Source organism: Cyanidioschyzon merolae, chromosome 20 (assembly GCF_000091205.1).
Source record: "Cyanidioschyzon merolae strain 10D DNA, chromosome 20, complete genome".
NCBI classification, from domain to species: domain Eukaryota; phylum Rhodophyta; class Bangiophyceae; order Cyanidiales; family Cyanidiaceae; genus Cyanidioschyzon; species Cyanidioschyzon merolae.
Genome location: NC_010146.1, coordinates 817,612 through 845,574, shown reverse-complemented (window position 1 = coordinate 845,574; position 27,963 = coordinate 817,612). Strand labels below are relative to the sequence as shown.

Sequence of the window (27,963 nt, the reverse complement as noted above, 5' to 3'; positions counted from 1 at the left end):
GAGACGACGAACGAGTGTTATGAATCGGAACAGTTGTTTAACAGCACAGAGCACAGTGTTTATAGGGCCCAAGGAGGGCAGCAGCAGCGTCGGGTTGTTTCTCGCTCGCCTCTGGCAACGACGACGACTGCACAGGCGGGTTCGTGGCGCGAGCCGCAGCCTCCAGGCGACCGCTACACAGCCGCAGTGGTCGCTGGTGCAGGTTGCGCGGCGAGTGCTCTTCCCTCCACTATGGGTAGAGCTTGCGCGAGCGCACGTGCTTGCAAAGTTTTCGAGGGCGTTCGAGCAAGTACCGCGCAAGCGACGTGACGGGACGGCGGCACCCGCCGCAGTGAGCACGGCAATGGAAGCGGCAGCGGCACCCAGTCCTTCGCGGAACGCAGCTCGTGGAGGACAGGGCGTTAGCCGTACGCAGCTGCTCGGGCGAATTGTGTACGAGTGGGTAGACTACGACCAACGGCGACTCGTTTGCGCCCGTCAGACAGCAGACGGGGTACCGGTGGTGGACCCGCGCTGCTCCGCCATACCGAGAACGGAGCGCCTGCGGAACAAGTGGCGGCGCCTGCGGGAGCTTTCGGCAGCATCCAGCGAGCGCGAAGCGGCAGACGGCGCGGGACCGCAGACGGACAACGTTGCGCTGGTGGGCGCTCCAGCGGGCCCGCCACCAGTCGAAAGCCCGACGGAACAATACGCAGTCGTTAAGCTTGAATCAGGTCCCGGCACACTGCACGAGGATACCGAAGAAGATGCTACTCTAGAACGGTGCGCGGGCCCGGCGCTGGCGCGCTGCTGGAGCGCACCCGAGCTGGGCGACGCCGAAGATGATAGCACTCGCTATGAACCAGAGCGCTCGCCGCTGGACTATCTGGGGAACGTTCCGCTGCTATTCACCACGAACACCCCTCAGGGCCGTTTGCTTCAAAGGCGTTTGCGCGTCGCACGCCTGCAGATGCACCGCCTTGTACGGGAGGGTGTGCGCACGCTCATGCAGAGTGCGCCGCTGCGCCTAGCGCTGGGCGCTCGTCTACGCTGCTTAGACGGAGCGGCAGCGTACGAATCGCAACGAGAGGCCAGACAAGTCACGAGCGGCCCTGTTAGAGACGCCTCGCCAGCAGCGTGGAAGCGCCTCTCGGGCGACGGTGTGCTCCGCAGCGTCTCACAAGCGGCGCTCGCAACGCTAGGCACGCTGCGGTGTGAGTGGCCGTTCCACGTTCGTCGTCTGCGGGACCAGTAGGTGTGCATAGCGAAACTGATTTTTAACATATCTAACAAAATAACACGACGACGGAAAGATAAGTGGATATTCGTGTAGGAATCTCATTTCGATGGACTAACTGCTTCACGATTTAAACGGGGAACTGGAGATGCCCGCAAGTTTTTGGTTTCGCAGAACGTTTTCACCAGGGATGCCCTATGGTGCGATTCGTACGAACGTTTTGGGAAAGCGTCCACCTTTCTACCTACCCCTGAATTCCACTGTCGATTCTTATCCTCGGAGAGTTGCGCATATGCGGTGCGTCGGGACCGCGCACGCAGGACACGTGTCGAGAATCCGGGCGCCTGCGGGCGCTCAGACTCGAGCCGCTGGCTGTTTGCGTGCCATAAGCGCGACAGCCTGCACAGACGCGTAAATGCATAAGTACATGGGTGCACGGATGCATCCTTGCTCCGTCATGCATCAGCACCGTGCCTGCGGGCTGGTGCGCGGCCTGAGGCGTAACGATGCAGACCGTTTCTAGTGCTCGACAGGAGTGGAGCGCGATGCGCGCGAAGGCTTCCACCAAGATCGGCACCGCATCAGGATCCAGTCCATGTCCCAGCGACGACGAAACACAGCAGAAACAGCCTCAGCATGGGGATACCGCTCACAATATCCAGTTGTATAAGATCCAAGTCGCGAGCGCTCGGGCAAGGGGTGATGGACCGCGGCTCCTACACGAAGCGTGGCAGCCTTTTAGGGACCTCCTGCAGCGAACTCGTCCAGAAAGAATCCTACACGAAGCGTGGCAGCCTTTTAGGGACCTCCTGCAGCGAACTCGTCCAGAAAGAAATATGGACCATGCTGTTGGCGCTTCCGAATCGGCGATACGAGCTAGTGCGGCATCTTCTGCCGCTGCAAGACATGCTGCAGACGATGAGTCCTGGGGCGGCACCAGAAAAGCGGTTTTACAACAAAGGCGCTGCGATAACCAGCGAATCCTGGCCAGGTGCGCGGCGGGCTATACCAGAGACAAGGCTGCAAGCTTTGCAGTAATTCAAAATACGAGACAGATGGGTGAAGTATAGTACCGTATTGCAGTGGGCAGCTTAAAATTCTCATTGCCAGAGTGGGCTTTATTTGTATGTGCTACAGGTTCTCAGTCGTTCACTTTTCCGTGCCGACGCTGTACGGGCCTTGACAGGTACTGCCCGAACTCGTTCCCCATTATATGCATTGAAGCTGCTTTTTGTTCACTGTTCAAATGAACTATCGTGGTGCTCTGTGGTCTAAGCTCCGAAATATAGACTCCTACTCGCAGTGAAAGTTTTCACTTGCACGGTAAGCAACACCAAAAGAACCGCAATTTGTAGAAATAATAAGAATGAATTTAGGATATTTAGGGACAATTTATGAAAGTGTTGCGCGCGTCGCGACACTGATCTCCAGCGTCGAAATTCCGCTCGTGAATCCATGGCTCCAGAATCACGGGAATGAGCGTGTCCAACGGAATTCGAAACCCGCTGGTTGAAGTTAAAGGCGAACGACCGAACGTGATTCCTGGATCAATCTCCGATGACGATCAAGGTGCTCCATCTCGACCGTTGTATCTCGGCTGCTCGAGTACTGTGATTCGTCCAGGCGATAGACGGCACAATTCATTCGAAATGATTTTGCGTTCTTTACTACAACTCATAATTGGAAGCGTTACTGTGCGCTGTTGAAGAAAGGTCAGAACGATGGCGGAAAACATCGTTGATATTGCGCCTGACCAAATTTTCCTCCATGCCGAGGAGCCGATAAAGTCTGGCCAAGATGAGGAAGCAATCTACGCGGTAACAGAAACCCCTGATACATCCTATATTCGCTACAATGCAATCGGTACTGCACTGGGCTTCCTCGTAAATGGCTATATGTACCAAGTGGGTACGCTGCTCCTTACACTCTACATAGATGTGTATTACACCGTGTATTCTAGTTCATTTCTGCAGTCAGCTCTTTCAACTTCTGTTTTATATGGCGTTCTTTTCGGACTCATCGGCTTTGGATTCATCGCTGATTTCATCGGACGCAAGGCCGGTCTCATCGCTTGCTCCTGCATCGTTATACTCGGCTCGATCCTGTCCACGGCAGCGAACGGAAAAACAACTGACGGTATGTTCTGGATGATTATCGTCGGACGCGCTGTCGTTGGCCTCGGAATGGGCGGCGAGTACACTTGTAACGTTCCGAATATCGTTGAGGATAGTGAGGAAGTCAGCACGAAAACGCGCGGACGAAGGGTTTCGTTGCTTGTGATGTTCATGGAGGTCATCGGGAACAACACACCGACGTTGATCCAGTTGATTCTCATTGCGGCAGCTTGCCGCCACGTCTACATCACTTCATCGTCGTCTACAGGGGTAAGCCTCCCGAATTGCCGGCCTCAGGTGGTGTGGAGAATCTCCTACGGGCTGGGCCTCATTCCGTGTATCATCGTGCTTTTCTTGCGGGTTCGCATGCGCGATTCTAAAATGTACCGCAAGGATGAGAATCTAAGACGCAAGTCCTATGATCTACTGGACCTGTTTGTTATTTTCCGACACTTTATCCCACGGATGATCGGCACAATCTTCATGTGGTTTCTCATCGACTGGATCAATTACAGCCAAGGCACGTTTGGTGGCGTGATCCTGTCGAGTGTGATCGGGGCATCTCTCTTCAAGACGGCTTGGATCGGTCTCGCCCAGGGCGTGGTGCTCACTCTCGGGCCAGTTGCGGCTGCTCTGGTCGTGGATCGTCTCGGACGGCGGAAAACGGAGGTCCTCGGATGGGCGTGGCTCGCCTCCACGCAGCTGATTACGGCTGGCGTGTACCTCATGCTTGCAAAGCATGCGGTAGGCTACGTTATTTGGACTACTTTCGTTTTCATTTTCCAGTACTTTGTGTTCATCCCTGTCTATCTGGTCCCGGCTGAAGTGTACCCCACTCGCGTGCGTGCAACGCTCTACGGATGGTCATCGGCGCTCGGCAAGGTCGGGGGCATTGTCGGAACGACCGTGTTTCCTTACATGTGGAGCGCGCTCTCGCCCGATGGCAACGAGTCCGGCCATAGCGGCCTCCTTGGACTGCGTAAGATCCAGTGGATCTACGCAGGAATCGAATACTTCGGTTTGATCCTTGCTCTCCTATTTGTCCCGGAGTATAGTAACGTCAGTCTCAGAGGCGAGGAGAATCGATTCCTGGCCATGCGTGCGCGGTACGCTGCGCGCTTCGCGAAGAGCCTCGGTGCACAGCCCGCACCAGCCGCCTCCTTCGAGAGCATTCAGATTGGGCACTACTCCTGGTGGTCCCTGCTCTACCTTCGCCTCTTCCGCAGTCGTGAGGAGTACGCTGCAGCTCTGGAGCAGTACGCTCAGATGCTGCTTGCGCGCTCCTACATCACCAAGGTGGAGCAGCTCGAGCAGTACGCTGCTGCGCCCGTCTACTACAACGACCGGACGCTGTTCTCGAATCTCATCCGGCGCATCCGCCTCGGAGCAGAGGGTGCCAGGGAGTACAATCGCCTGTCGGAGCTGATGGGCGAGGAGTCCATGGAGAATCCAGCCTTTGGCGAGCAGCAGGCGAAGATCGTGCTGTCTGCGGATGGTGGTTCGAGCGATGAAAAAGTATCGAAGGAAGGAACGGATACCACCACAGACAACAGCATGACCTTTTGAGGTATGCATGATCATGGAAAGTCATGCATTAGCATCATGAACGAGATACGGCTATGTAGAGGCTCCGCATGGAGCGCAGAAACGTCATCGAAAGGAACCGGCGAGCGTTACGAAGCGATGTTTCCTGATTGCGTACGCGCTCATGGGGAGACCCATACCAGACGGACGGAAACCCCGCAGGGAAGGACACGCACACCAATAAACTGCAGTTCAGCTCTCACAACATGTGTCCCAATATCGATACAGCGCTCGCTGGAGTCCGCAGTCATTTCCTGCACCTGCTGCGTTGCCTATACCAGTAGCTGCTGAATGGCCACAAGACCGTGGCGCACAGGTCACAATATCGTCTTCTACCTGAGAAAGCAACTTGCTTGATTGCTTGCTTGCTGGTTGCCTGTGCACATAGACGCATGGATAGCCGCCTGCTTGCTTTTACGCACACATGCACACATGCATAGTTGGGAAGATGGATGGATAGGTGCGTTTGGTATCTTCTCTGCGCACCATCGCGGACATCGACGGCTACCAGGTCGCGATTTGCACCCTGAAGTACGAACGTGCGTTTCAGAGCTACTCCACGCTGCCGTATTCGAGAAATGCCTGCACCCTTGACGCTGACGATTGCTTCGCAACAGCTGGTAGCGTTCCAGAACGACAGCCGCACCTGGCGCTTGGTGGAAGCACGCTCACGGATCCTGGACACGAAGCGGGTGCGCAAGCTATTGAGCGTCTTGGAACTATTATCGAGAACGAAAAAACATAGAGCACAGGGTTCGCCTCCGCTCTGGACGCGCTGAAGAAGGTCAGCACCGATCCCCGGTTGCTCGTCGTTCCGAATCGTATCCTGCGTGTCCTGCTATCGGGGTTCTACGTGGCGGGCGGTGACTGGCTAGCACACAGCACCATACCCTGTGGCGACTTGTGAGCTCACCGATATCCGCTCAACTGCGCCTGATGCACCAGAATGTAGCTTCGCTCATGGGAACACAGATCGCGTCAACGCTAATCAGGCTCGCGCCTCAACCTTCTGCCCTGAGCAAAGCAACGAGCATGTTAGACGTGCTGCGGACCTGGCACGTGCAGGATTCTTGTCATAGCACTTCACCTCAACTGTGCTCTGGCGCCAAGTGCGTATCATTTAATGCTTTTTTCGTGGTTTAGAGCAAATGCTCTCGAAGTGCGTTCATTTACAAATGTAAAAAGGCTAAGGTATAGAGATGGAAGTCGCGGATCCTAGAGGGCCTCATTGCCGGCTGTCCGAAAACAAGGAAAAAATCCTCTTCTCGCCCTTCATCGAGCAAGGGAAAGCGCGCGGCGGCGAAGAAAAAGAGGACAGGTAGACGAGAAAAGGTGCTCGCCTGACGGGACGAGGTCGAGACTGTAGTAGAACAGAGGACACAAGTTCGAGGAATCCTTGCAATGGTGAGTTCAACCAGAGGCAGGGTACGCATAGCGTTCGCGAACCGAGACTTTAACGCTGCTATCAACATCGGGAGATGTGCAGTGCTGGACAAGAGACCCCCGGAGCTGATACGAGCCGACTTTGTGGGAGAACCGCTCAGGGTCGAATTGTACGGGATGACGTTACAACCAGTAGTGGGCGGCCGGTCGAAAAAGTCCGGGAGGCATCTGCAATGGGATGCATATATACACTACACGGTCGTGGGACTTTTTTAGTTTCACTGAGCATACATACGCTCTAGACAACCACAAGTGAGCGAAGCAGTCTATTGGCACGAGCGTTGCTCAGGAGCGCTTGCGCACACACCTGGACGGGCGCAGAGCTCTATGCACTAGCCACAGCTATTCACGACGAGACGCTGATAATCATGCGCTTGCGCTTGTCTAGTGAGGTGATTGCAGGCCCCATTTCTCCTGCCCAGCTGGATAAGTCCAGTGAGGATCAGCCAGAGCGCGTTCCGGGTTCAGGAGACGAGCAGCAGCAGCAGCAGCAGCAGCAGCAGCACCAACACGTAGCTCCACCACAAGCACCGCTCGTTACGCGTGTCCAGCGGGTCGCACTGCTCGCCGCGTTGCTGCTACTTACAGTCGTGCTGGCCACCGACGTTGCTCTGGGGCTCAACACGCCGCACTCGCTCGTGATGCTCCTGCTACTCCTGGGGCTAGTCGGATCCCTGCACTACACACTGCGAGCCTGGAGCGGCAATCAAGCTAAAGGATAAGGCGCTGCGAGGGCCCGCCTGCCTGCGTTAGAGTTGGAGCAACCGATACACGTTTTGTACAGGACAGAGGTGTTCCATTTTACCAAGAAGCCGGCGCAGCCGTGCACTCTGAACTTAAGACAACCCTATTCCCGATATCCTCGTTACCATTCTCTTCGCGGTACGCAGTAGACGCCTCAATATCATCGTTTACCTACGTGTGTGCATTCCAGGTAGCATGCAGGGCCCCGCCGCCGCGTCCAGCCCGGCATGCGACTCGAAAAGCCGACATATGTTCAAACAAATGCCCCGACTATGACCCTGACCGTGTCGCAACACGTCATCCAGGGCGCACACATGGAGCGTGCGCGGAGCAACAGCACCTGAGCGCTGTCGTCGAGCTTGTTCGAAGACGTTTGCTTCCGGAGCAACGACCGAACATGTCGAGAATCTGAGTAGCCGAGCAAACGATACATTCTAGTATAGTTTCGGTACAGACTTTGTCAGGACGAGGCTCACAAAGTCTTTGTGGAACCAGAAAGCGAGTTCAAGTTCGAAGCGAGGCGCCAGAACAGAGCAGCGTTCTGCCTCCACAGAGTACCCGTGGAGATTATCCCCCAGCGTCGACGGTGACGCGCTCGCCCATGAGAAGGCGCCCTGACTACCAGCTCTTCTTGATGTTCTTGGACACATTGCCGGCCCAGTGCGCTGGTATGCTTGCACTTGGACGACAACGTATTCTAAATCGAACTCTGTCTCGAAAACGTTTCTAGTTTGAACCGCAGGCGAGAGCGTCGAGACGAGCATACAAGTGCATGCATGTGAAAATGCACGTCGCTGCTTTTCCAGTGCAATCCTGAGCGTCATCGATTGCGTCGCCGCCGTCAATAGAGCGCTACTCAACGACAGGTCGATACGTCCCGCGCATGACTTTGCTTCAGTTAACCAGTTTCAATCATGAGGAAGATAGGCGGCAGTGCCCGATCACCGGGACGTCGAAGCGAGCGCCTGGAAATGGACCGCTAATCGCCTGCGACATCGGCACTGTATCAGAGTTCCTTGCCCGACCACGTCCGTAACGTGTAGAGTATTCCGCGTTCGGTGAGGCCAGCCCAGCCGCATTCGCCATATCGGGCGGCACCGATCCAACCGTTTTCTGCTCGAAAACCGAACAAACGCTCACCTTTTTGTTGCCATCCACATGGTGCAGAGACAGGCTCCCTGCTGCTTGACAACGCGTTTGGCCGTCGCCCTTGTTCATGCGTTGCTTGCTGCGGCTGCGTTTCAGGTGCCGTTGCGGAAAGCGTTCCACAGGCCATTTCATTATCACGCCCACTGACATAGAGGAGCATGCCTTGAGTACGTCTGCGATCAAGCGAGGGCGATGTTGCACTTGCCCACATAACAGTCGTCGCATCGTATTTGAGGCATGACCACCAGCGGCCAAGGACACCCCATCGCCGAACATCTACAACCAGAACGCAGCGTTGCGGTCCAACGAGTGCCATTTCGTAGCCAACTAGGTCGCAACTGTACCAGGATACGGTCGCACCGCTCGACATGGACGCATGCCCGCCAATGATTTTCCTTCGGAATGACATCCCCGGTGCTCGTAGATCACATAGCGAAATGGCCGGGCCCTCCGTGAAGTAAAGCAGTTCTTCATGTTCACAAGGCGTGGAATGGAACTGGGCACCAAATGCCCCCGACCCGCTCCCAAAAGTGAGGCTGCTTGGGTGCTCTAGTGTGCGCATATGCCGTACAAGTAGCTCTCCTTCGTAGACCGAGACCGTACAGCCCAGGTATCCAGCAACCGCGATGTACGGGCTCCGAACAGACTTGGAGCGTCCTGGCCGTGCCAGCGCACAACAGGAAGGACCGGGGTGTACCCGAGGATGCTCCACAGTCGCCCCAGTGAAACTGGAACGGTTCTGAATCTGCGTCCCACTAGAGCACTCCGTCAGGTGCAACCGGCTCACGGCCAGCGCCCCAAGAGAATCCACACAGGCGACTAAGCACTGGCGGTCACCGTCCAAATCACCATCAACGAGTGAGCTAGCCAAGCACTGGGCCTCCGTTCGGAAACGGGGCTGCGCCAGCACGCTCCACACAGCGCTCGTCTGTCTATTTGGAAGGAGCACAACCTCGGTTCGCTGAGCGCTCTCCGAGAAAGCCTCATAGTCACGGTCGGCGACTTGCGAAACGCCCTGCAATTTACTCGATACTTGCAGGGCGTACGTCTCGGAGCCAGACGCCGCTACGAAGCACTTCGCACCGAGCCAGCATAGACGCGACGCGAAAGAGCCAGCGCTGAGTTCAGGGGGAAGCCTCAGACTTGATGCCTTTTCTGTAGGCGCCAGTGCTATCTCTGGTGTTGCACGAGTTAGCAGCATTGCTGCTGCGACAATGAAGTCCTACCGCTTTGCATCGGAAGGTGTAACGAGGGTTCCACCACCAGACAACGACACGCTCCAGGAGAAATCCCCCGAAAATGCACATGTTGTCCTTCGAGCGCTTCGGCCGCAACGCGCGGCGTTGGTGTCGTGCCGCCGATCCTTCTTCAAAAGGCGGCGTGCTTGGCAACTGTGAACAAACTCGCTGTTCCTGCTCCAACTCGTTTCAAGAAAAAAGTTGTACTATGCTGCAAGAGTAATATTGGAGAACAGGGTGCTTCAGTTGGCCTTTTCTCTGGGATAACTGCTGGCTTTGCGCTATAGCATTGCAGCTGATTCCACAAAGTAGCCGCATCGCGTTGGCTGCAGCGCTCGCTGGTACCAAAGTACCTCTCAAACGCTTTTCTTCTGGTGAAGAGGTGCTTTTCTAAAGTCAGACATGTCTGCTTCGCAGGCAACTCTGCGTCAGCTTCTCAGTGCTGGCGTCCATATTGGTCATAAGACTTCAGCGTGGAACCCGAAGATGCGCCCCTATATCTATGGCGAGCGAAATGGAATGCACATCGTTGATCTTCAGCAGAGCGCAGTTTGTTTAAAGCGTGCCCTGGAAGTTTTCCGAGCCGCGGGTCGTGCAGGACTTCGTCAGCTTTGGTTGGGCCCCAAGGATCCTTTCCTGGAAAGCATCGTACGAACGCGCGCTCGTCAGGCCGGGGCCTTCACACTGTCGGGTCGCTGGGTCGGCGGCACACTGACGAATCCCGTAGCGAGTCGACAGATACTGAGGCTTGGGGGCCATTTGCCCGATCTCATATTCTGTGTCGACGCGCATCGGCACCGAACTGCGCTGCGGGAAGCACGAATCGTGGATATTCCGTCTATCGCTGTGATCGACACGGATTGCGACCCGGACTGGGCCACCTATATAGTACCGGGGAACGATGAATCCGCACGAGCTATTGATCTGTACTGTGCTTTGGCTGTCCAGGCGACACTAGACGGGTTGCGGGAACGCATCGGCAAAGTGCCGGATGCAGACGCAACCGTGTCTGCCGATCGACCCGCCCGGGATCACGATGCTGGAGTATTGCAAAACGACGTGAAACTTCACGAATAAGCATGAGCATGTGTAAAGCGACTATCAGCACCTGGGCTGCAATGGAACCGGGCGCGAGTCGGGAGCAGAGTTGCGATACTGGTGCTTTGGTGCATCCGGTGGCACCGAGCTCGACGAAGCGGTATCGCTGCGTGGAGAACGTCAGTGCCAATGATTCGCATGCCGCTCAGCTAAGGTATCGAGAAAGGTATTTTCGGTATCCAGTGCGAAATATTGGTGCTATTTATATGAGATGGGCGCTGGCACATCCATAGATAATGAAATTACCGCGAAGCGCCTTTCAAGCGTCGCTGGCTACGCAGACGCCGGAACATCAGTAGACTGGCTCATGTGCAGGAGACTCCGAAGCACGTACAGAGGTCGTGCTGCGATTCAGAAACGCGTTCACAATTCGGGTGAATTCGTCTGGTTTCTCGCTCTGTAACCAGTGGCCCGCGCCATCGATTGTTACGAGCGATGCGTTGGGAAAGAGACGGCGAATGACAGGCCAGTGTGCATCTTGGACATAAGCGCTACGCGAACCGCGAATAAATAACGTTGGGCCGCGGTATACAACTGCATGCTTAGTTTCTGCATCCTTTTGGGTGAAGGAATGGCCCGCAGTGTCTGTGGGTTGCCTGCTCGCCTCCTGCATCCACTTGGGAAGACCCATGATCTCTGCCATGTTCCGCGCAATTGCGGAAATATTCACTCGCCAAGCCATTTCTTGGTCCACGTTGCCTCTTCGAACCAGGTTGGTCAGCGCAAACTGTCGTACGTCGTGGCTGCGAATTCCCAGGTTGCGAAGTGCCTCCTCCAGATCCCGTCGCGTTCGCATATGGGCTGGGATCGGATTTAGTTTCGCAATAGCCTGAACGACAGCCTGGGGCGAGTCCTCGGAGACTTCCGCCATTTGCCAAGAGTGGTCCTTATAGACAACAGGTGCTGCATCCATAACAATGAGCTCTGACACGACATGAGGATGCGCAAGCGCAGCGGCCATCGCCAGCTTGCCGCCCATACTGTGTCCCATCAGACAGGCGCGCGAAATGTTCTGGGTCGTCATAAAAGCTAACAAATCGCCGATCATTGAATCGTAGCTCATTTCCTCGCTGTGCGGACTCGATCCATGATTTCGGAGGTCAAGTGCATAGATGCTGCGATCAGGTGCGAGATCAGGCCGTTGCAAGACAGAACGGTACGTTCTCCAGCTAGCGAGCAATCCATGCAAAAATATGATCGGCGGCAAGTTGGCTTCGTTTACCCGATCGATCTTCGGTGGAACGTGAACATAATCAAGTACGATTTTATTCGAGCGCTGTGCTTCGTCTGATTTCCCAGCAACACTTACGGTTCGGACCGAACGGGCGTCGCAAGCGGCTGGCACTGCAGTCCGAAAGCGGGTTGTAGGCCGGGTCCTCCTTGGCCTCACTATGAGGCGAAGGTGAAGAAAGCAGCCGGATTTCAACACTTTGCACCCGAACGTCGCAAACATGGAACAACCCGGCTCGTTGCAGTCTCAAAAACGAAAAGTCGAACAAGTAGCGTCCTAATAGCAGAATGCAGCGGCGACAAAGCGCTCAAATCGAACGCTGGACGAACGGTTGTGGGCGCCCGACTCGTGCGGAGCCTAGGGCGCCGCGTGTTGCGTATCAGACACGTGGCGCCATCGGAGCGTCTCCGATGAATGTGGAGCGCTGAAGTGTTCGATCTTGCTGCTGTGTGATTTTTTCATATTTTTCCGTATATGTACAGCAATAAAGGGTGCATGGACGCATACGTCCATCGAGGATGTGCTCGGTGGAGGTCTTCTCAGCGTTGCCCCCCTCGACTCTTTACCGCTAGAGTTCATAACGATATCGAAATCGAGATGATTCGCGACACTCTCGAGCAAGAGCTCGGAAACCGAACGGTATCTCTATGCAATTCGTACGTACAAGCCACGACTCGTATCCTTTCCTGAAGTGTTGCATACTCCAAGAACGCATGCGTCAAATTGTCGATCTTTCTGTTTCTGGGTAACTCACGAGCGTGCCTATTCTTGGAAACGGATTTATGGGGAAAAAAATTGACGTCGTCTCTTGGCGAATTGTTCACAAGTCGGTGCCGGAACTTCACCGAAATTCTCCGTTCAAATAATCGATTCCTTTCGAAAGACTTGTCTGGCTTTCTTGTTTGGATATCAACGAAATAGCGATCGCTACCAGCACGATATCTCATTCGGGATACACTCGTCGATCCTTTCTTCTCTTCTATTAGCATGTTACATTTCTTTGACTAGGGCCTGAGTTTTTACATAGATCCCTTCCCGTGGTGCGTGTGTTACCGCTTTGCACGCAGGGATCGTCCGCGGAAGGAAATTTTTTCGACTCGTTTTACAGTCTTGATACTGCTTCCTGAAATTGTTCCGCCATGAACAAAACCGCTTTTCCTAAGTCCTCAATCGAATGGAACAGAGTGTATTTGCCCACGCAGCGGACAGCCTACTCGCATATGGGATCGCTCAGAACAAGCCCGTGGTCATCGGGCACGGCACAACAGACGGAGACGTAGACGGGCATCGAGGAGTGCGTTCTGTAGCCATCAAGGGCATGCACCGTGCCATGAGGCAAGGGCTTTTGCACCACAGTGCCACCTCGGAGGGGGCGTTGCGATAGACATGTGGGCACACTTGACCTCAGCCCAGTGTCGGATCAGCGAAGGGCGCACCGAAGTTGTCCGCAAGTAAGATGGAAATGACAAGAGAGGCATGGATCGCAACATCCGTCCGTGGTTGAAATGCATTCGCAACAGTCCGTTAAAACTTGATCGAGACTTCATCCCTGCCACTGATATCCTTCGACTGCAGGCAACGAAGCTGCCTGGAACGGAGAGCGCAGCCTATTTAAATGTATAGATAAGAGAGGAAAAGGAGGCAGTCGCAGAAAAGTTTGCGTAGGCTGGTTTTGACGACACGAGCGAGGTCCAAGCTTTAGTGTGCATATCCCAGATACGTGAGAGGAATCGTGCAAATTTTGCCTGACAGGAGTGTAGCGAGACGCGTCCGATGCAGCTGTACTCGGTGCCGCGTCGTCCGCTATGGGCTCGTTTTAGGGAGAGAACCTAACCACTGGACAGCAGCTAGAAAGAAAATGGCAAAAGAAACTGTGTGCTAGCTGGCAAGTAGTTCATCGATGTTCCCCGCGTCCCAGGCAAGAGATGAACCGAGGAATGATTTATGTACATTCGGAGGGTTACTGTCTAGGACAAAGATCCTGCCAGTTGGAGGAGTATGCAGAATGGAGCACCGTGCGCCTCCAGTACCGAAAGCTGTGGCAAATCCGGAGCAACCTCTCCGCAATAGAGTCTCTTCTGTAGCCGGAGAGGGCGGCCTGCGTCTCGGCCCCGCCCTGGTCGATACGGTCTCCTGGAGATTCGTTTCGCGCCAGTGCCAGCAGTAGGTCTGTCTGAGCGGTCTACTATATCCCAGAATATCCACGCGTCCCGACCCTGTGACGAGTGAATCACATTTCGAGCTGATTTCTCCAGTGGTGTGGTAAAGGCGTTCTGACTCCGTCCTGCATCCGCGCCGGCGCTGTGGGCGCCACTGTGGACGCCCGTAGCAGGCTTCGCGCTGAGTGGATCGTACGAAATGGCCGCTGTCTCGCAAGGGAGGTACCTGTGGTAGCTGGTAAAACCCGGAGGTAGGATGAAACATGATAAACGCTCTCCAAGATGCCGATATCAATCAAGCAATCAGGTGTCTATGGTGAGTGCAACTGCTCTGTCCATCAAATCAATCTGGCAGGTACTTGTCGATAATGTTCTTTTCTGAGAAAAGCGTTTTTTTGCGAAAGCATCGAATTCGGGTTTGAACATGAATGTTTTGGGTTTAGGATCGTTTATACGAGCCAGGGGATCCCTGTCTGTGGGATCTTCGACCAGATGTCCGTTGGGATGCGTCGCAACCGGCGGATATCCGTACGAATTCGCAGGTCTACCGGACTGGGCCTCTGTTCCTTACAGGGATACTGGACAGGCTGTAACAAGTGGCCTCGGTCGCCAAGCAGGTGGTGTATGAGCGCTGATCAGCGGCAGCTCTCGTGCAGCCGCTTGAGCCTGTTCATTTTCAGCTTCCCTGCTGAATACAGAGATACCGTTCTAATAGGTAGCGTTTAGAGTTTCCATAAAGGATCCTGGCTTCGATGGGTTTGAGCCCTTTTTGCCCGCAATAGGTCTATTGGCTCGAGCCAAGCGAATAGAACGAACAGATCGTACAGCAATCGCTGGGCACCTCATCCTCGCGACGAATAGCCTGTTCGTTGGAGTACTCACAGTCGGCCGTGGCAATTGAACGTCCTTCAACACGAAGTCTAGACTGTTACCCCGAATGCTATGGTAGTAAACTCACTGGACAATTTTGCTTGACAGAACACCCGGCACGACGCTAATGTCAGAGACGCAGTGTTTGCGTCTGGCCGAGGCGCTCCACGGTCACTAGGATCTGCAATTGCTGCCTCGCGGATACTGCGGTCTGCGTTGGTCGCAGGACGCATAATGCAGCGCACCGTGGATCGCTCCATGAGACTCAGTTCGAGTTGATCGCTTTAGATGTTTACTCGGTCACGTGGACGACAATGCGAACGAGAGGAAGCCCGCATCACGAGCTTATTTCCGACAAACAGTGTGTACCAGAAATTCGAAAGCTCCATTGTATTTATATATGGAACGTTTTCAACCAGATCGCACGAGTGGGATTCCATGGACGGCCCTTGGGGCGGTGAGAGACCCCCGCCATTGCCTGAGGAAGCATTCGAGCCGGGAACGCGAGACAATTGCAGCGAAATCAGCACGAGATCGCAGCCAAGCTGGCCGAGATAGCCTCATCCGTGGAGCCACTGCCATGATTCGCAGGAAGCGACGCGCCCCGTGTTACAAGATTCTCAACGTCAGGGGCGGCGCATGCAACCGCCTCATATCCCTGCTATCGCTGAAGCAGGAAATTTTCACATTCCAGGACCCTATATCAAGTCAGGATTGTTTCGAGCAGCGGAAGCCTCCAGGAACCAGGTAGAAGGTCTCTGTTTCACTGCTGGCTGTTGCAGGCTCTATCCGTTCTGGAGTAGTGCTCCATCGAAGATCATGAGCTTGTTCGATTCAGCTATGCCCCCTACGTACAGATGCTACCCTGGTTCATGCGTGGAATCTCTGTTCCAATACTCATGCAGTGGAGCGCGTTACCTCGATGTCTATCACAGAGGTATCTGACCTGGGGCGCGGCCCCAATACGTTTCATAGTCCGTTGTGCAGAGGATCTGATCCTTACGCTGGCCGCCTCCAGCTGCGGCCTCCGCACCAGCCCAATCCCGAAGAACTCCGCATCATTGCCAGCGACTGTTGCGCGCACCTCGGGCAGACGCGCACGCCATCACCGTCGCAATTTGAGATCGTTGGCGTCTGAGGCCCGCGGCAGCCGCGCGCTGCGCAGCGAATCGGCCTCATGAACGCACCATCGAGTATCCCGCGGTATGCGCTTCGAATGTTTGACGTGTTGTGGGCGAGTTTTCGCCGCATACTCTGAGGCACCTCAGCGTCCACACACTGGGAGCGTTTAGACGATAACACTTGTGGTAAGCCTTTGAAGGTCTTCAGAGGAAGCAGACTGGCATCAGCAGTCGTCGAGTGTGGTGTCACTTAAAAGGCAGACTGTAGGCAGCGAGCACTCGCGGCAGAGCTGCTTGCCAGAGCTTTGGGGCAGCACAGCAATCGCACCACGAGCCGTACTGCCAGTTTTTTTACAAGCCCCTTGGGTCTTCATTCGAAAAGTTGACTTCAGAAGGGCGTACAGCGGGTTTTTCAAACGCGCTTACCTTGTCGATAGGAGACTTACGCACAGCGCAAACCCGGAGAAGGGTGTGTCTGCGTGAGCAGCTCCGTTCCAGTCTACGCTCTGGTCGTTGTGCGACGCGTTCGTTCGAGAACACTCAAGCTATCAGAACAAATGCCCGGGGGCCTAGGTGAAAACGTTTCGAGTTTGACGACTGAGGCGCGGAATTTGTCGCTGACCGAGGTTGACGCTCAAACAAAACGTTCGCCGTCACCAGCTGCACCTCCATCGCATAGTGTTGAAGAGAATGGGGCTGTTGTCTCAACGGGGAAGAACCAGAACGTGCTGGCTGCGTCAGCGGCGCAGCCGACCCCAGAATTTCCGGTTAGCGGACCGATAGGCCCGCACTTGTTTCAGAAATTGAAGTTACTTGGGAAGGGTGATGTTGGCCGAGTATATCTTGTCCTGTTGAAAGGCACCACCAAGCTCTACGCGATGAAGGTTCTGACGAAAGAGGAGATGATCGCGCGTAACAAAGTGAAGCGCGTTTTGACTGAACGCGAGATTCTCGCGACAGCCCACCATCCATTCATCGTTACGATGTATGCATCTTTCCAAACAAAGGATCGACTGTATTTCATCATGGAATACTGCGCAGGGGGAGAATTCTTTCGAGTGCTACAACGACAACCGAACAAACGCTTGCCTGAGGATGCCGTGCGCTTCTACGCGGCTGAGGTCCTGCTCGCGCTGGAATACTTACATCACATGGGCTTCATATACCGAGATCTGAAACCGGAAAACATCCTCATGCGCGCTGATGGACATATCGCCCTCACGGACTTTGATCTGAGCAAGCAGGCGCATCCTGTTTCACCTCGTGTCATCAAACATCAGATTTCGTTCTTGGATCGCATGAAAGGCGCGATCTCGGGAAACCGCGGGTCTCGGAGCAACCTCAAGGATCTTGAGATCGTCGATTCTGAGCCTGTCCTCCCGTACGCAACAAATTCCTTCGTGGGCACCGAGGAGTACATTGCGCCGGAAGTTATTCAGGGCGTTGGGCATACGAGCGATGTCGACTGGTGGACGTTTGGTATTCTTCTCTACGAGATGTTGACGGGAACGACACCATTCAAAGGCTCCTACCAGGATGAAACTTTCAATAATATTGTACACGGAAACATTCGCTTCGATGAATCTCTACACCTTTCACCGGAGTGCAAAAATCTCATCAAACGTCTGCTGAAGCGAGATGCATCCAAAAGACTCGGACATGAGAACGGGGCCAGCGACATTAAGCGCCATCCGTGGTTTCGGAAAATCGATTTCAATCTTATTCGCAATGAGACGCCACCGATCATACCGAAGCTGCGAGACCCGCTTGACTTTTCCCAATATCCGCCTCTGAAAGACAAAGATCTCCAGGATGACGTGGAACCATTTGATGAGAACTCGCCAGCGAACCCCTTCAAGAATTTTGCATCCAGAAAGTTGGAGCGGGGCAGCAGCTCCGCGGCGCTTTCCACCGCAGATCGACCAGCAACCGCTGCACAGGATGAGGAGACCCGTGTTCTGAGCACCAAGTCAGAGCCTGAAGTTTAGCTAGCGATTTCCAAAAAGTAGCCACGCGCTTCATCCTAAAGCCATGCATTCCTGCTGTATGCGCCTTGATAGGATTTGTCTCACTTGAACGCAGCCGAGTCAGAAGAGCGAGTTTAAGCCACCGGGAACGTTCGGCGGGCCTGTGACTCGGACTCTCGCGAGTGTAAGGATACAGCCCGCTGCATCGTTGCAAAGGGTACCTCCGCTTGCGCACCCCGCGAAGACGCCCAAAAGTAGACGGTAGAGTCGTTCTGTCTCCGTACGATACCTGTCGTGGCCCTGTAGGTGTCTTAGCTGGCGCCCTCAGTGGAGTCGGCACGCGGCTGCTCGTGGGAACGAACCGGGAACCCCAGAGACGAGTCTGGCACGAGGTTCGGGCAACGCCACGGGTTAAGAGTGGAGTAGTGGCTACTCTTCCAGTTGCCGAAAACAAACGACTTGTCGGAGTTCCAGGGTAGTTTCCCTGAAGCTGCACCATGGAGTAAAACAGATTCCGCGGACGTTTCCAGGTGCTGGAGGTTACGATGTCGCGCTTACCCGAGGAATGGAGGTCTATTAGAAGCAATGACCCAGCAGAAGCCGTCATCACGCCCGGTACACGCTACAGCGCTGGGCACGTCGCCCTGGCTGCTTTCCACAGACCTTGCAACTTCGCTGCATCACACGTCAGCGGTCGTTGAAAGCACCAGGATTGTGGGCACGTTCCATGTGCCGCCGTGACAAAGCATCAATCCTCAAAATCAAATGCGGTGTCTTTCACCGCTGCTGCGTCCTTCAAGATGACAATTGAGCCTGCCTAGCACTTCTCATTGAGCAGGGACCACGTAAAAGGTTTGAACAGGCGCTTACCACCACCAGCCGCTGCTGCTCAAGTGTCTACCGTTCAGCGTCGCGTCCCGAGCCGACTCGCTGCACTGGCACCGTCGCTGAGCTAGTGCACTGAGTGCAATGGTTACACATGGAGCAGTGAATTCTGGAGCACTTGTACCAACCCGCCTATTCGCTAGTTTTTCTCGCAAGTATGCAATAAAAGAAATATGTGCTGCCGACTAGAGAATGTTCGCGGAAAGACTTGATTCTGCCGCTTTCGCTTTCGAAAATGGGTTTACCTCTGCAAGTCAAGTGTCCTGCACGCAGACGGTCCATGGGCATCACACCGCCTACGCCTTATGTTGAATGTCGAGCACCGAAAACAGAATTTTTGAATTTCTAGCTGAACGACTACCTCCTCGTCGATTCATTTCATAACACACGTTTCCGAGAAATACCATAGAAGAGACCAAAGAAAGCACAGCTTTCGCATGGCTGATGCAAACGCTGATGAAGAGACGCGGTTGGACAACGAGAAACGCATGCCTCTACTCGAGACCGTCCCGCATTGATCCATATGCTGAGGATTCCGTGCCGGAATGGCCAGCCTGTGCTACACCACGAACGGATGTTTCTCGCACTCGACAAGACCTCACTCGGGAGAGAACTGATACGCCGATACACGGGTACTCACTAAAGAGGGACTCCGCCGCTCGCAGGCAAGACACCTGCGAGAGCGACCCTGAGCTGATCCCTCCAGAGCGACGCAGCGCCCGCCGCCGAAGCCGACCGTTCTTGCTCGTCCCGCGTCTACTGGGTATCGTGCGCGTATGTTACACGTAGATCCACGAGATGCACGGAGACACATGTGTAGTGTGGTGCGCGGGCTCCTTGGCGAGCTGCAGCTGGTGTTTGTGAGCAAGCGCGAAGCACTCGAGCGACTTTACGAAGTGCATTTACGCGTCTCACCGGAGGTTCCTCGTTTACAGGGCGGCAATGGAAACGGCTGACAAGTCGGGTCGTTTGGCGCGAGTCCAGCGCGATACACGTCCGGTAGCGAACAGCACCTGCATTCCTGCCCCTTCAACGAGGGCGTCCAACGTGTGCGAGAATGGACCCTGGAACACTCCCATCGATGCGCTCAGGACGACATCCACACATCACGAGCACGGGTGCTTGCTGAAACTGGTAGAGAACAAGAGCAGCGCAACTCCGTGCCGGATGCGCAGCATGGCGTATGGCAAGCAGACCGAACACCAGATGGCGAGGCAATCCAAGCTGAGCGCCTGCTTTGCTGTGATACGCCACACCCCGCAATGTACACAAGCACACGGTGTACTAAGACTTGAGCGACTCGATCGGCATTCGGTAATATCTGGTGCTTGCGGAGCGTCCTGCGACTTTCTGCCGACCGAACTTTCAGGCAAATCGTTTCGTACGCGGTACTGGCGTTGTGCTGCAACGCTATCGACGTTCGTCGAGAAACATCTGTGGCCATGAGCCAGGATATTGGATGATTTCCTGGATGAAGTCATTGGTGAGGTCGGTTTCAGCAATCCAGAAACGAGGGAGCACCGTATTTATACACTGGGAAGGGTTTTCGTCGGCAATCGGTAGATGACAACGGAGTTCCACCATTGGACGTTACTGAGTACACCGACCCCCGTCGGTTTGCAGCATGGCGCTTTTGGCGCAGTATTCGTTTCCCGTCCTGAACACCGCGCCCATCCTACATTAAAGTACATCGTTTGCGCCATGAGCTCTCTCCAGGAGATCCGGATTCGCCCTGTTCCAGAGTAGGTTCTGCTGCTCCCTCATTCGTAATGCTCCGACGATCACCAAGTTGGGTGGTGACGATGGATGTGGGTCTTTGCGCTCGTTGCACGCTGCTCTTCTCGGCGTCTGACTCGATGGGACTCGTGCTCTGAGTCGACATCTCGGGATCGTCTTCGTACAGGCGAGAGACCATGTCGAGGATTTTGGGATGACGTCGCGGAATCGGAATCCATGCATGCTCATCGTCGTAGCGTTTTCGCAACCAGTTGTGATCACGAAGGTCGTCGACGGTGCTCCGGACTTCGGGATTCACTTCCATGAGTCTCCGCAAGAGATCCTGACATTCCTCGTCGATCAAATCAGATGGCATATGAAACTCGCCCCGGCCTATATTGCGGAAGAGTTCAAACTGATTGGATCCTTTGAAAGGCGCCTCGCCAGTAAGCATCATGTAGAGCGTGACGCCGGCAGCCCAGGCGTCGACTTTTCGCCCCAGAAACATGCCATTACCCCGCGCAATCTCTGGTGCCTGGAATGCAGGCGAGCCAACGGTCCTCGTGATACGCCCCTCGGCATCGAATTTGTCGAGAAATTCGGCTACACCAAAGTCCGCGATTTTCAGAACACCATCCGTGGCAAGCATAAGATTCGAGGGTTTGATGTCTCGGTGCACGATATTCCGAGAATGAATATATGCAAGTCCTTCGATCAGTTGCGCGAAAAAAGACTGGGCTTGTCCAGGTGGTAGCCGCTTTTGAGGTGCACGCTCCATGAGCTCCTGAACAGTGCATCCGTTGCTGAGCTCCATGAATATGTAGAGTTTCATCGAATCCTCACCATCAATAACATCTAGCAAGCGCACAATGTTTGGATGATCCAGCGACCGCATAATGGCGATCTCACGTCGGACGTTTTCGAGGCCACCGCGCACTTTGCGTAGGAAGCGTTTGTCAACAATTTTGCAAGCAACGATTCTAAGCGTGGTCGTATCCATGGCCTCCTTGACTTTGGCGTAGGCGCCCTCGCCAAGGCGAGCCCCAAGTACGTACTTCGAGATGAACTTTGGACGAGACTCTCTGATGTGCGGGCGACTGCTCAAGTTCTCGAACGCAAACGTATGTCGATCCGAATGCGCTTCCACTGGATGTGCAGATACAACGGGTCTGATCGGATCATCTAACGAGAGATCTTTTGAGCTCCGCGCTGCGCCCCAAGTCCTGTTATCGATCGATTTCGCTTCCGCAGAGGCGTGGTCACGAGGCCCCGCTATCGACACCATTGGCTCGTCCTTGTGGGCGGCGACATCCCGAGCGCTCTCTCCTGATAGTACCTTAGGGCACTCTACAGTCTCAGCTGCTCTTGCAGAAGACGCACGTGGAGAGGGCGCAAAAGAGCCCTCGCGAGAGGCATCGGACGTGCCTTCCTCCAATGCACTGTCTGAAGACTCCGCTATTCGCGCGTTTCCTTCCTCAATGGACAGGGAGTGAAGCTTACGCACAACTTTGGACTTGAGCTTTTCGCCTATGTACAGCTTGCCTCCATTCACATCATCTTGGCTGTAGAAGACGCGAAAAGAGTCCTGTGTTCGAGCACCCGCGCCTTCAGGATCCAACGGGGCCCGGCTGCCGGAATGCTCCATGATGCCCTTCGAGAGGCGACAGGGGTTCACGGGTAAGCACGTACGTGTCTCGTGAACGCTACTATATCCGCTGGATACGTGCTCAGAAGACTCTCAAAATCGCCGTTCGTTGAACACCGGCCACGAGTGCGGTGCAGTTCCGGTAACTTGGCTGGGATACCCCCTGGTCTCAAAAATCTCGCCCCTGGGCAACGAAAAATTCCCGGATCTTGTCAAAGACGCCACCAATCTATGAAGGCCTCAACGTAAGCAAAACAAAATGCGTGACGCTCAAGCTAGAGGATGCGTGCGTTCTCCTCGGTGCCACGAAGAATCGCACGTTGCGGAACGCGCCACTCGTTTACGCTTATCAATCTCGCGCACCACCTTAAATCTCCGAGCTCCACCCAAACCCAAGTCTACCGAACTGCGAGCCGTTCCTGTCGCACCAAAACCAAGAGCGCCGCTCTCGAAGGAAGCGTCACCGCTTGTCCTGCGCGCAGTTTTCGCAGAAAGCAGCTTTGCTGTGACTCTAAGCGCTGCTTCTCGCCGTCTAAGGTCAATGCTTGTCGAAGAACTCTTCCCGGACAATATAGAAAGAGCAGCGACCCGAGCGCAAATAGGCTAACCTTCAAACAAGCAGCCTCTTAAAGCACTTCCATCAGGATTCTGGCACGCCGTCGCTGCCGCTGAATGGAACTAGGCCCTGATCCACCGAGCATCGACGTCGATGCGAAAAAAAAACAGAAACTATGCACTGACTAGCAACTCGATAACAGTTTCGTTTGATCTTAATTGTAAGCGTTGAAATGGGGAAAAGTTTCAGTATCTTGGAAAGTTTACCTTCTAGGCGGAAGGTCCCGCGAGCCGGACGAGTCTTCGGGGCTAGCTAGTGCTTCATGCTTCCTTCAGTGGCGGGTTCTTTAAAGAAACCTGAGCTACTCGTCCGCAATGCAATTCAATCTGGGACTAGGAGCGTGTATGCTGCGTCTGGGCGTCGCCCTGGTCGCAGTGGACGCCCAGTATATCGCACCGTGCCGCCGCAGGCAGTGCGTCTCTCCGCGCAGCTTCCAGGCTCCTAGAATGATTAAGTACTCCGACTCCGTGTCCGATGAACCACGCCTCGAGCCGACGCCCTCAGCGGTATGCCAAAGCCGTTCTGTCTCCGTGCAGCACCTGCTTCAGCGGTATATAAGCGCTACGGCGGGTGCTCAAAACAGCTAGTCGGCGCACTATAGAACATACGAAACGACCAGTATATCAGAGAGCATGTATGGGTGATAGAACTTGAAGCTAGATGCTTCATGATGGACGCTTTCCCGAAAGCCATTATACTTTCCGAATCCTCGGATCCATGGTCGATGTAAACGTTTTGTCATCAGAAAAGAATTGGTTACACATGGAGCAGTGAATTCTGGAGCACTTGTACCAACCCGCCTATTCGCTAGTTTTTCTCGCAAGTATGCAATAAAAGAAATATGTGCTGCCGACTAGAGAATGTTCGCGGAAAGACTTGATTCTGCCGCTTTCGCTTCCGAAAATGGGTTTACCTCTGCAAGTCAAGTGTCCTGCACGCAGACGGTCCATGGGCATCACACCGCCTACGCCTTATGTTGAATGTCGAGCACCGAAAACAGAATTTTTGAATTTCTAGCTGAACGACTACCTCCTCGTCGATTCATTTCATAACACACGTTTCCGAGAAATACCATAGAAGAGACCAAAGAAAGCACAGCTTTCGCATGGCTGATGCAAACGCTGATGAAGAGACGCGGTTGGACAACGAGAAACGCATGCCTCTACTCGAGACCGTCCCGCATTGATCCATATGCTGAGGATTCCGTGCCGGAATGGCCAGCCTGTGCTACACCACGAACGGATGTTTCTCGCACTCGACAAGACCTCACTCGGGAGAGAACTGATACGCCGATACACGGGTACTCACTAAAGAGGGACTCCGCCGCTCGCAGGCAAGACACCTGCGAGAGCGACCCTGAGCTGATCCCTCCAGAGCGACGCAGCGTCCGCCGCCGAAGCCGACCGTTCTTGCTCGTCCCGCGTCTACTGGGTATCGTGCGCGTACGTTACACGTAGATCCACGAGATGCACGGAGACACATGTGTAGTGTGGTGCGCGGGCTCCTTGGCGAGCTGCAGCTGGTGTTTGTGAGCAAGCGCGAAGCACTCGAGCGACTTTACGAAGTGCATTTACGCGTCTCACCGGAGGTTCCTCGTTTACAGGGCGGCAATGGAAACGGCTGACAAGTCGGGTCGTTTGGCGCGAGTCCAGCGCGATACACGTCCGGTAGCGAACAGCACCTGCATTCCTGCCCCTTCAACGAGGGCGTCCAACGTGTGCGAGAATGGACCCTGGAACACTCCCATCGATGCGCTCAGGACGACATCCACACATCACGAGCACGGGTGCTTGCTGAAACTGGTAGAGAACAAGAGCAGCGCAACTCCGTGCCGGATGCGCAGCATGGCGTATGGCAAGCAGACCGAACACCAGATGGCGAGGCAATCCAAGCTGAGCGCCTGCTTTGCTGTGATACGCCACACCCCGCAATGTACACAAGCACACGGTGTACTAGGACTTGAGCGACTCGATCGGCATTCGGTAATATCTGGTGCTTGCGGAGCGTCCTGCGACTTTCTGCCGACCGAACTTTCAGGCAAATCGTTTCGTACGCGGTACTGGCGTTGTGCTGCAACGCTATCGACGTTCGTCGAGAAACATCTGTGGCCATGAGCCAGGATATTGGATGATTTCCTGGATGAAGTCATTGGTGAGGTCGGTTTCAGCAATCCAGAAACGAGGGAGCACCGTATTTATACACTGGGAAGGGTTTTCGTCGGCAATCGGTAGATGACAACGGAGTTCCACCATTGGACGTTTCTGAGTCCAAACGTCTTTGTTGAATGGATTCCACAAGCCAGAAAACTCAGGTCTCCGGCACCAGTTGCCATAAAACGACGTCGAGGTCGTCCTTACTGCTAGCAGGACTAGGTGTTTCTTGGACAGACTTCCGAGCGGCCAGCACCGTGTCTCCAGAAACGTTACTTGGTTGAGGTGCGGGATCCGCAGCGTTCGTGCTCCTCGCAAGTGGCTTTTTTTCTGCTTCTCGAGCCAGTTCTAGCAGAAAGGAATCAGCTTCGGAGCTATGTACGGGGGTTTCGGCTGGCGCGAGACCATTCGGTGCTGTGCTCCCTGAGAGCGAGAGATAGCCCGATGGCCTCTTCGATGGAGTCAGAGAGGGAGCGCTACTACACGGCATGTTCGTAATCTCACGAAAGGGTTGCGCCGATGCCGGAACGTACGACTCCACGGAGCCGAATTCGTCGTCGAGCACCCACGGCCTGAAATCGCCCGTCACTGAGGACATTAGATCAACCCTTATGCGTTTGTTCTCTGCCTCATGACTGGAACCAGCGATCGTTCTCGAGACGCTCGGTGTGCGGCTTTCCGCGGCCGCCGTTTGCTCGATGATGTCCAAGAGTTCGCGATCTTCGTCGGTGTCCGCGGCGTGTACCAGAGCATCCGACTCTTTTCGAAGGACGCCCGCTGCGAAATGCCCAGCGAAGGCATAAGAGTCGAAAAGCTGGCTACGACTTAGCGCTCGAGAGACATCCAAGAATCGTTGGACGCGCAGCGAGGGACGGTCTCCAGCTAGGAATATTCCGGCGATATTAACGGGATGGACGCTCAGATGGGGTCCGCTCTTCGCAAAGTGGAGCAAGGTTGCGTCCCGCAGCAACAATACGGTTCCACATTCGGTGCCGTCGAGCAAGGCGCACGCAGCAGTTGTCTGGATGCTGCCGCTTTCATTCACGATGCTACTGCCGATGAGATGTTCTCGCGCTTGGAGAATGCGATGGTACGCTCCGGCATGCATGGTCCCATCCATCAGAACACCGGTTGGATCTGTTACCGTAAACAGTACGTCACCCGTAACACTTCGCGCCCATGCGTGATCCGGTGCGTTCTCTTTGCTGCGCGATCGACTAAGTCTTAGGTCTTTCCCCGAAGGCGTCGCTGACGAGCTCTCTATAAATGTCTCTCTCCCAGCATCTGCCGGGTTTGCGCGTTTCTGTTGAGACGTACATCGCACGCCATGCTTCGCAGAAGCCAGCGATTGATGCAGCGTCTTTCGAACACCAGGGCCACAAGCAATCCTCACAATCATGACAGCGACTTCGCCTATCTTCTGCGCGCTAAAGGCAGACTGGCCGCAGCAAAACGATTCGAGTGAATACTGGAATAGACCTGTGCACGCCTCCGGGGAGCGGAACGGCGGAAGCGATAGTGAGTCCAGCATATTCAGCCATGGTACACTTGTGGCAAACGAGTCGCAAACATCTATTACTGGAGGCATCGCCCAGATTGCATCAACAAAGTATAGGAATACTGTAAGCGTGCTGGGCTCAAGGCGCTATCCCCGTAACTCTGTCTAAAGGCGGGGCACCTGAAACTTGACCCAGAACCAAAAAAGGGTGGTCTCGAGTCTACGCGTTACCCACTGTGGTTTGCGACTATGCTGGATGTACAAATATGCCAGAGTTAGATCTTCAATCAGTCGTGTTTTCTCCAAAGAGCGCAGCGAAACGGAAACCTTTCCCTCGCGACGCCCTGCAAACCGCTGCCCAGCACTTGAACGTCCGTTTCGGTTCACAGGTTTGTAGAGCCGGTCTCCTGGGTCGGACCTATCGTCTACCGGACTCGAGACGAGATCCTTTAACCAAAACCTCTCTTTCAAGCTGCTGATACAGGAGGCTTTCGGGCGACGCACCGACGTGCACCTGCTCAAACAGCTGCACCGTCCAGCGTTTCAAAAACCGGTGCTGGATCGCCGGCCGGTCGATCCGCCAGCGGGCGTCCACCTCGTTGCCGTCGCCCATGGTATCGCTGCTTCTGTTCATGCCGATACCCGCTGTGCGTCTGGGGATGCCTGGTTAGATACCCTGAACCAACATCTTAAAAACTAATGTAATTGTCGGGTCTGAACACGTGCTGTTGATTGCCATAAAGATTGAGAATTCGTTATTGGACATTGGAGCTCATAAGAGCTTTTTCCGCAACAGCGCAGGAGACCTCCGTTCCTTTTTCGTATATTTTCATGCTCAGACGGCATCAGACAAATACCCCTGACGGCAGTTGAGGCTTTATCTATCCAGGAAATTAGATCTTTGGGTTGCTGAGCTTTTCTCGGACGCTCGCTCCGGCGCTGGACACGTCATCGCGATGCCTCTTGTTTACCTGGAGTAGAGCACACGGGATGCGGCGCATCGTGTGTGGTACCATTCTTCTGCGAAGGCGATGCATTTGCAGGATCTGACCAGCTTGCCATGCGCGGAGAAAAGTTCGGTAGATATGACCTGACCGTCATGTCGCGCATCAACGAAACTCTGTCGTCCGATACATCCTCTGCTCGTGTTTCTGGATGCGTTCTCTGTACCCGCTCATCGCACGGCGCCAGGTGATGAAAATCGAGCCTCTGGCACTCTGAAGGCAGCCTCGGGATCCGTGTGACACGCATCGGGCTGTGCGCACTATGCGAACTTCGCAAGGGGCACGACTTTTGTCTCATACTGGAAGGCTTGCAGTCGAGCGTAGGGCGCTTCATGGGTGGCGTTCGTGCCCATGGCTCTTTCAGGAAACTGCTTACGCAGCGCAGACTTCGAGAACACGCACGCGTTTCGTCTCATTCTGGAAGGCTTTCGAGTTTCAGCTCGTTGACTGGTGGCTCCGACGGCTTCTAGCACCGCTCGGTGACGCTGCTCTCCAAGCTGGATACAGCACCTCGG

General features: G+C 54.7%; 8 protein-coding genes and 1 non-coding gene across 9 annotated transcripts, besides 4 other annotated features; 4 read left to right on the top strand and 5 right to left on the bottom strand.

The window, feature by feature from the left end:
- Positions 1–19: 19 nt before the first annotated feature.
- Positions 20–1,234, top strand: CYME_CMT643C (hypothetical protein; the record flags this gene model as incomplete). Its single annotated transcript, XM_005539273.1, has 1 exon — positions 20–1,234. The coding sequence occupies one exon, from the start codon at positions 20–22 to the stop codon at positions 1,232–1,234; it is 1,215 nt and encodes a 404-aa protein (XP_005539330.1).
- Positions 69–1,437: a sequence feature (possible transcribed region).
- Positions 1,438–2,937: 1,500 nt separating this feature from the next.
- CYME_CMT333C (similar to inorganic phosphate transporter) lies at positions 2,938–4,896 on the top strand (the record flags this gene model as incomplete). The annotated part of the gene is made up of 1 exon (XM_005539272.1): positions 2,938–4,896. The coding sequence occupies one exon, from the start codon at positions 2,938–2,940 to the stop codon at positions 4,894–4,896; it is 1,959 nt and encodes a 652-aa protein (XP_005539329.1).
- A 1,780-nt stretch (positions 4,897–6,676) lies between these two features.
- Positions 6,677–7,808: a sequence feature (possible transcribed region).
- Positions 7,809–8,107: 299 nt separating this feature from the next.
- Positions 8,108–9,451, bottom strand: CYME_CMT331C (hypothetical protein; the record flags this gene model as incomplete). Its single annotated transcript, XM_005539271.1, has 1 exon — positions 8,108–9,451. One exon carries the CDS (start codon positions 9,449–9,451, stop codon positions 8,108–8,110), a length of 1,344 nt encoding a protein of 447 aa, XP_005539328.1.
- A 439-nt stretch (positions 9,452–9,890) lies between these two features.
- Positions 9,891–10,565, top strand: CYME_CMT330C (mitochondrial ribosomal protein S2, mitochondrial precursor; the record flags this gene model as incomplete). Its single annotated transcript, XM_005539270.1, has 1 exon — positions 9,891–10,565. One exon carries the CDS (start codon positions 9,891–9,893, stop codon positions 10,563–10,565), a length of 675 nt encoding a protein of 224 aa, XP_005539327.1.
- Positions 10,566–10,878: 313 nt separating this feature from the next.
- Positions 10,879–12,039, bottom strand: CYME_CMT329C (unknown hydrolase; the record flags this gene model as incomplete). The annotated part of the gene is made up of 1 exon (XM_005539269.1): positions 10,879–12,039. The coding sequence occupies one exon, from the start codon at positions 12,037–12,039 to the stop codon at positions 10,879–10,881; it is 1,161 nt and encodes a 386-aa protein (XP_005539326.1).
- A 4,485-nt stretch (positions 12,040–16,524) lies between these two features.
- CYME_CMT328C (serine/threonine kinase KIN82) lies at positions 16,525–17,955 on the top strand (the record flags this gene model as incomplete). Its single annotated transcript, XM_005539268.1, has 1 exon — positions 16,525–17,955. One exon carries the CDS (start codon positions 16,525–16,527, stop codon positions 17,953–17,955), a length of 1,431 nt encoding a protein of 476 aa, XP_005539325.1.
- Positions 17,932–18,789: a sequence feature (possible transcribed region).
- Positions 17,969–19,952: a sequence feature (possible transcribed region).
- A 542-nt stretch (positions 19,953–20,494) lies between these two features.
- On the bottom strand, positions 20,495–22,180 carry CYME_CMT325C (serine/threonine kinase 11; the record flags this gene model as incomplete). Its single annotated transcript, XM_005539267.1, has 1 exon — positions 20,495–22,180. The coding sequence occupies one exon, from the start codon at positions 22,178–22,180 to the stop codon at positions 20,495–20,497; it is 1,686 nt and encodes a 561-aa protein (XP_005539324.1).
- Positions 22,181–23,070: 890 nt separating this feature from the next.
- CYME_CMT324T lies at positions 23,071–24,609 on the bottom strand. The gene has a single exon (XR_002461707.1). It is a non-coding gene; the product is annotated as a hypothetical transcript (transcript).
- Positions 24,610–25,103: 494 nt separating this feature from the next.
- Positions 25,104–26,534, bottom strand: CYME_CMT323C (hypothetical protein; the record flags this gene model as incomplete). The annotated part of the gene is made up of 1 exon (XM_005539266.1): positions 25,104–26,534. The coding sequence occupies one exon, from the start codon at positions 26,532–26,534 to the stop codon at positions 25,104–25,106; it is 1,431 nt and encodes a 476-aa protein (XP_005539323.1).
- Positions 26,535–27,963: the final 1,429 nt, after the last annotated feature.